Source organism: Spea bombifrons, chromosome 11 (genome assembly GCF_027358695.1).
Source record: "Spea bombifrons isolate aSpeBom1 chromosome 11, aSpeBom1.2.pri, whole genome shotgun sequence".
Classification (NCBI taxonomy): domain Eukaryota; kingdom Metazoa; phylum Chordata; class Amphibia; order Anura; family Pelobatidae; genus Spea; species Spea bombifrons.
In genome coordinates, this window is record NC_071097.1 from 328,509 (window position 1) to 336,645 (window position 8,137).

General features: G+C 47.7%; 1 protein-coding gene across 1 annotated transcript; it reads right to left on the minus strand.

Annotated features, from left to right (window-relative positions):
* Positions 1-1,440: 1,440 nt before the first annotated feature.
* Positions 1,441-5,763, minus strand: LOC128469155 (gastrula zinc finger protein XlCGF26.1-like). The gene is made up of 2 exons (XM_053450994.1): positions 5,696-5,763; positions 1,441-3,934 (listed from the first exon to the last, which is right to left on the minus strand). The coding sequence occupies exon 2, from the start codon at positions 3,681-3,683 to the stop codon at positions 1,770-1,772; it is 1,914 nt and encodes a 637-aa protein (XP_053306969.1). The 5' UTR covers positions 3,684-3,934; positions 5,696-5,763; the 3' UTR covers positions 1,441-1,769.
* Between the last annotated feature and the right edge of the window lie 2,374 nt (positions 5,764-8,137).

Below are 8,137 nucleotides of genomic sequence, written 5' to 3' on the forward strand. Positions count from 1 at the left end.
TGTCCTTTTCAGGACAATAGCCACACGGTGTAGCTCAGCTTTGGTTGGCCACAGTGGTAAAGTAGCCCTATTGCAGTGGAGTCCCCCCCTTCTCTCTGCAACGCTGGTTCTGTCTGACGGTGAAGGGGTTAATCGCGGGGGGCCATGGGGAGAAGGAAGCAATGATTGGCAGGAGTACTCAGTTGGGGGTACAGGTCGTTCCTGTCACAGTAGGGGTCTGGTTCTGTGATGTATATGGGGTTCTGGGTCTGTTCTGAGATGTGTGTGTGGGGGGGGTCTCTTCTGTGATGTATTTAGGGTTCTGGGTCTGTTCTGTGATGTGTGTGGGGGTTCTGGGTCTGTTCCTTGATGTCTCTAGAGCTTGGTTCACTATGGTTAATACAGAGAGGGGGCTGCACCCCATAAGGCATCTGCGCTCAGATACTGGGGGCCGCTCTAATGACCAATATGTACATCCAACAGAGGAAACAACCTGACCCTACTCGGCATTAGTGAGACAAAACGGACACAAAGTGGATAGAGAGGGCCAATGACAGGAGAGCTGTTGAAGTACTCCAGACACAAAGAGTAGGCTTTATGTTGTCCAAGCAGGTGCAGAGAGCACCGATTGGATGGGAAGTACAAGGCCCTAGGATCATCTCAGCAGTCTTCAGAACCAAGAAGAGGAACAAGGAGAGCGCTGACCACTGCTATGCTTTGACGATGAAGAAGAGAATAAAGATCTCATCATTCCTATGGGAGACTTCAATCCCAGGAGTGGGCATAACAGAGGATACAAAGTGTGCAACGACAGAGAACCAGATCGACCACGTCTGCATTAACAAGAAGCTCAGAAGATCCCTGCAAGACGTTAGAAGAGGAGCAGACATGGATCTCCGACCAAGGAATGAAGAACAGGTTTGCTGGACTGTAGGATCTGTACGAGGAAGAGGGAGAGAGGATAACCACAACAGCTTTCAGAAAGCGAAGGGACGGCAGTTACATCGACTGCCGGCAAAACAAGATACAAAGTAAAGGCACACTTGCATAGTAGACCTAGGTTTTGGAGGATCTGAGCAGTCCTCTGGGGTCATAAATGACAGAGCCTCGAATCGGAGGAAATAATCACAGTATTTAGTCCACATGATCCCCAGCAATCAGGATAACTGTTTGTAACCAACCAGGGAATCTTTTATTAACTCCATAATGTATAGCTACACCATGAACATAGATGATGGATGATACACTACAGCCTGACCCGGGGCCGTCGATTAGATTTAACCCCCCCTACCCTTTCCCGGGACGTCTGGCTTCAATCTACCCATGAGCTGTAAGGGTTCTGCAATCACTTTCCCAGTCTGTTGTCCAATGTTCTTGTGTTCTAGACCTCAACCTGCTACACGTAAGTATCTGCATCTCAGTGGACTTCTCCATTTAGGAGTCCTCATTTTTCTTTTGTGGTTAAGCACAACGTTGCTCTTAGGTCTTACTTATTATTTCTTGTGTGACGGCACAACGATCACCTCGTCGCACACTTTACAGTCTATGGTAGACATCGTCACTTGGACGCAGTGGTCTATTGCACCTCATGTGGGACCTTTCCTTACCATACGCTCTGTGCCTATCCTTTAATGATCTAAACAGAACGAAGGAGCAGAGAACATAAGAACTCCTCCTCCATTTCGAGCACACAAATAATGTGTCCTCCTTCATTGAGAATAAGTTTTTTTTCTTATGTAAATTGGCAGCGTGTTGACACTCTTTCCAGATCCAGAACGCGCCCACGGCTTCTATCTGGCGTGAAGTCGCTCGTGCTGCTTCAGATGGGCTTTCGTATAAAAAGACTTCCCGCACTCGGCACACGCAAACGGTCTCTCTCCCGTGTGAAATCTCCTATGTCTAGTGAGCTCGGACTTCGTGGGAAAACATTTTTGGCACGTCTGACACACAAACGGCGTGGTCCCGGCGCACATTCTGTCGTGTCTCACAAGGCCTGACTTGGCCGCAAAAGATTTTCCGCACTCGAGACACACGAACGGTCTCTCCCCACTGTGAAATCTCTTGTGTATTGTCAGGTTTCCCTTTGTGGTGAAACATTTTCCGCAGTCAGAACATGCAAAAGGTTTCTCGCCAATGTGCGTTTTGTGATGCAGATTGAGGCCGTGCTTGGTGGTGAAACACTTCCTACATTCAGAACACGTAAACGGTTTCTCCCCCTTGTGCCGCCGTTCATGCTGGACGAGGCGCAATCTTGTATTGTAACTAATTCCGCACTCACAACACGCAAAGGGTTTTACTCCGGTGTGCAGCTCTGTATGTTTGGTAAGCTCCGCCTTGGTGAGAAAAGATTTTGCGCATTCGGAACACGGGTACGGTCTCTCTCCCGTGTGATGTCGCTCATGCCTAGTAAGTCCTGTTTTGGTCTTGAAGCCCCTTCCACACTCAGAACACATGAATGTCAGCTCTCCTGCGTGACGTTTCTCATGCTTATTGAGTTCAGACTGTACGGCAAAGCCCTTCCCACATTCGGAGCACGCAAACGGCTTCTCTCCCGTGTGATATCGTTCATGTACGACAAGCTCTGAATTTGAGAAGAAACATTTCCCGCACTCCGGACATGCGAAGGGCTTCTCCGCGCCGTGCCTTTTCTGGTGAATATTCCGCACGATCCTCGAAGAAAAACATTTCCCGCATTCCAGACACGAGAACGGCTTCTCTCCGGTGTGAACGCGCTCGTGCTTCATTAGTTCTGCTTTGGTGATGAAACATTTCTCACACTTAGAACACGCAAACGGTCTCTCTCTGGTGTGAAGTTTCTCATGCCTGGTGAGCTTTGATTTCGTGTTGAAACATTTTTCGCACTTCGAACACGTGAATGGCTTCTCCCCCGTGTGACACCGTTCGTGTATGATGAGCTCATACTTTGTGAAAAAACATTTCCCGCATTCCAGACACATGAACGGCTTCACCCCGCTGTGCTTCTTCTCGTGATTATGAAGCGCAAGCTTTGTGGTAAAACATTTCACACACTGATAACACCTGAACGGCCTCCTTCCGGTGTGAATCCTTTCGTGTTTGGTAAGTTCCGGCTTTGACAGGAAGCCCTTTCCGCATTCCGGACACACAAAGGGTTTCTCTCCTGTGTGGTGTCGGTTATGTACGATGAGCTGATACTTGGTGAAGAAATCTTTCCCGCATTCCGAACACACGAACGGCTTCACCCCGCTGTGCTTCTTCTCGTGATTCTGAAGTGCAGCCTTGGTGCTCAAACATTTTCCACACTGAGAACAAACGAACGGCTTCTCCTCCGTGACGGTTTTCCCGCGCGGCTTTCTGTCGAAACGTATCCCCCCGTTGTGAATGAGTTCGTGTTTGGTGAGTTCCGATTTGGAGAGGAAGCCTTTTCCGCATTCGGAACACGCGAACGGTCTCTCGCCCGTGTGATGCCGCTCGTGTATGATGAGCTGATACTTGGTGAAAAAACCCTTCCCGCATTCGGGACACACGAAGGGCTTCACCCCGCTGTGCTTCTTCTCGTGTCGCTGGAGCGCAGCCTTCGTGCTGATACATTTTCCGCACTGAGAACACGGGAACCGCTTTGGTTCTTTGTGAATTTTTTTATGTTTGGTGAGTTTTGGCTTCGTAGTAAAACATTCCCCACATTCCGAGCATGTGAACGCTTCCACTAGTGTCTGTCCATCCATGTGCGTTCGAGCGAGCAGCGGGACCTGATTCACAAGTAAAGGATCCCGCTATTCGGATCGCATCCAGAACCTTCCGGTTACAGTAATGGTTCTAGATTTCTCAATCAGCAGCTACTTTTAATCCTGAACTCCTCTCCTCGTGAGCTGGAAACCAAATCTCAGACCTGATGATCTGAGAACAATGATGTGCGAGAAGGTCTAGCATCAGACGGAATCGGAGGTTTCTTTATATTTTATACTTCTGAGGCCTTCTGTAAAGAAAAAAATTTAAAAAAGCAAAAAAAAATTTTATTTGATCCCGATAAACATTTTTATTTGGCTCAGATGCCAGCCTCGTTTCCTCCATATTTAATAAATTCTACACTCACTACGTTACATTGTAGCAGAGAGTCATTTCTTCAGCGTTATCACATGAAAAGATATAAAATATTTACATAAATGTGAGGGTGGACTCACTTTTGGGAGATACTGTATCTGTACTGAAAATACTCTCTCAGATCACTCTAAAACTAAACTTATTAATAATAAAAAATCTCAGCCTAAACACCCACTTACAATAAAAAGGCGCAAAGATGAAGAAAGGAAAACTAAAGCTCACGCAGGTTCTGTGGACCTAAAGCTACTTGGCATGTGTAGCCATGATATTCCACCCACAACCCCAATGTAAAAATATATTATACCCATATTCTTATCAGAAACAAGTCCTTGGCATGCGTTGCCATAATTTTCCTCCCATAATCCCCATGTAAAAAATATATTCCAAGATGATAATCAAAAAAGGTAAAATGTGGTGTTTGCACATACCTGTACCATATTAAATCAGTAATCTAGCCCTACAATGTTTTTCTATTTTTTCTATAGAATTTACTATGATTCCGTTATAAAACTGTATGTATTTCAGCAAGTAAATAGTTAAACATTCGCAGCTTCTTTTTGCAACTTAGTATCAAGAACTACAGAAACGGACATATTATGATCTATGAGTGTAAAAAGTGTACTGACACCTAGTGGTAGTGATGAGCATTGCAGCCACTCATCCCATCACCCTTTATGCTGTTTAGTATCTCCCAACTGCCCCCTGTAAATAAACTACCCCCAGATACACCATATATACCCTACACGGCACAGCAACACCACCCTGTAACTAAACTACCCCCAGATACCCCATATATACCCCACACGGCACAGCAACTGCCCCCTGTAACTAAACTACCCCCAGATACCCCATATATACCCCACACAGCACTGCCCCCCGTAACTAAACTACCCCCAGATACCCCATATATACCCCACACAGCACAGCAACTGCCCCTGTAACTAAACTACCCCCAGATTCACCATATATACTCCACACGGCACAGCAACTGCCCCCTGTAACTAAACTACCCCCAGATACCCCATATATACCCCACACGGCACAGCAACTGCCCCCTGTAACTAAACTACCCCCCAGATACCCCATATATACCCCACACAGCACAGCAACTGCCCCTGTAACTAAACTACCCCCAGATACACCATATATACCCCACACAGCACAGCAACTACCCTCAGATACACCATATATACCCGAGACAGCACAGCAACTGCCCCCTGTAACTAAACTACCCCCAGATACCCCATATATACCCCACACGGCACAGCAACTGCCCCCTGTAACTAAACTACCCCCCAGATACCCCATATATACCCCACACAGCACAGCAACTGCCCCTGTAACTAAACTACCCCCAGATACACCATATATACTCCACACGGCACAGCAACTGCCCCCTGTAACTAAACTACCCCCAGATACCCCACACAGCACAGCAACTGCCCCCTGTAACTAAACTACCCCCCCAGATACACCATATATACCCCACACAGCACAACAACTGCCCCTGTAACTAAACTACCCCCCCCGATACCCCATACGGCACAACTGCCCCTGTAACTAAACTACCCTCCCAGACACACCCCACACAGCACAGCAACTGCCCCCCGATAACCAAACCGTCCCCAGATCTTACCCCAGAGAACGGAAGAGAAACCCGGCAGAGACTCTTGTTTTGCGGCTCATTTTACATCATCACTTCCTGCCAGAAGCGACAGGTGACGTCATCTCCAGCTTCCCAATATGGCCGCCAGCAGCTTATATCGTGCGGCCTTTTCAGACTTGTTGCTAGGCAACGGATGCCGAATTCCCTGCAGATGCCCACCACAGTCCCTCCCTACGGCACAGGCCCTGCCCCCTTTCTCAGTGGCTGGATATGAGAGCAGCTGCCCTGTTACCTTCCTGCCCTCCACGATCACTGATTGCCCCTCAGAGGGTTAGTTGCCTCAATCTGGGCAACTGTCAGCCTTCTGTCTCCCTGATTAACGCTTTCAGCGCTGAGCTGGCAGATTCATGCAGGGTCTTCATATAAATACCAGACCAGCAGTGATATTGTCAAGGCGCAATCGTCCCCCTGTGATGTCACGGTGTTAAATGCCCTCACTGCCCCCTGTGATGTGACGGAGTTAAATGCCCTCACTCCTGCCCCTGGCGGTGTGTATCCTGCACCTTCCTGTCCTATGCCAGCTCCCCCATTAACAGGCTGGTGGAGTAAAGGGTTATGTCTATTGGCAGAGGGTATGGGAGGTGTCAGTATTTTAACCCATTGAGCGCCGCCCGGTGACCCCAGAGAGGAAGGAGGCTGGGGGCCTGCCTGTGTCTGGCTGAGAGTGATGAGAGCGAGGGGTCTCTGGCTACCTGACTGGACGATGGATGGTTCTGGGTCTGTTCTGTGATGTATCTGGGGTGCAGAGAAGAGGAACAAGGAGAGCGCTGACCACTGCTATGCTTTGACGATGAAGACGAGAATAAAGATCTCATCATTCCTATGGGAGACTTCAATCCCAGTAGTGGGCATAACACAGGATACAAAGTACAGCTGGGAGAGATGAGTGAGAGCAGAGAGATTTCCGGACCCGTGTGCAATGACAGAGAACCAGATCGACCACGTCTGCATTAACAAGAAGCTCAGAAGATCCCTGCAAGACGTTAGAAGAGGAGCAGACATGGACCTCCGACCAAAGACTGAAAAACCTCAAAAGCTTTCAGAAAGCGAAGGGACGGCAGTTACATCGACTGCCGGCAAAACAAGATACAAAGTAAAGGCACACTTGCATAGTAGACCTAGGTTTTGGAGGATCTGAGCAGTCCTCTGGGGTCATAAATGACAGAGCCTCGAATCGGAGGAAATAATCACAGTATTTAGTCCACATGATCCCCAGCAATCAGGATAACTGTTTGTAACCAACCAGGGAATCTTTTATTAACTCCATAATGTATAGCTACACCATGAACATAGATGATGGATGATACACTACAGCCTGACCCGGGGACGTCGATTAGATTTAACCCCCCCAACCCTTTCCCGGGACGTCTGGCTTCAATCTACCCATGAGCTGTAAGGGTTCTGCAATCACCTTCCCTGTCTGTTGTCCAATGTTCTTGTGTTCTAGACCTCAACCTGCTACACGTAAGTATCTGCTTCTCAGTGGACTTCTCCGTTTAGGAGTCCTCATTTTTCTTTCGTGGTTAAGGGCAACGTTGCTCTTAGGTCTTACATATTATTTTTTGTGTGACGGCACAACGATCATCTCGTCGCACACTTTACAGTCTATGGTAGACATCGTCACTTGGACGCAGTGGTCTTTAGCCATTACCCCTCGTGCGGGACCTTTCCTTACCATAAGCTCTGTGCCTATCCTTTGTGAATGCCGACAGGAAATTTGACATCGGTTCAATAAGTTGAGTAAGCAAGAGCTTTTTTACTTGCGTGCGCACAGGGGAGAGTCCAGTTCGCAGACTTCTCTCCCCCTCCTTAATTTTTTCACAATATATAATTAGTTAGCATATTGACTAGACATCTGCTGTTATTTGCTGACAGGCGATATTTTTAGAAAAGGTCAAGGAAAGGGATAGCTTCTCCTTTGGTGTGGAGACCTTTCTATTATAAAGGTCAAGAAAGGGATAGCTTCTCCTTTCGCAATCAGGCACTTGCAGCAAAGGAGAACAAGAAACATGCCACATGTGCACATTTAACTCATTCTTCTAAGACATCAGCCTCTACCTATCCTCCCTCATCAGCAAGTATACTGCAGCCCGCCCTCTAAGATCCAACAATGACCTGCTCCTTGCATCTTCACTCATCACCTCCTCCCATGTCCACCTACAGGACTTCTATCGCGCAGCACCAACCCTCCGGAACTCTCTTCCCCGCGCTGTCTGACTCTCACCAACTCTACCCTCCTTCAGCGCCCTCCATTGCTCTTGTATCTGTAAGTCAATTGCTGTATTGTACTTGCCGTTATCTGTAACATTTTCATCTTTGTACAGCGCTGCGGAATCTGTCGGCGCTTTATAAATAAAGTATTATAATAATAATCAGCAAGACATCAGCAAAACAAGTTATGAGGTAGAATAG

Bases quoted from the DNA above. Each gene is read 5' to 3' on its own strand.
- LOC128469155 (XM_053450994.1), bottom strand. From the start codon at position 3,683: ATGGATGGACAGACACTAGTGGAAGCGTTCACATGCTCGGAATGTGGG.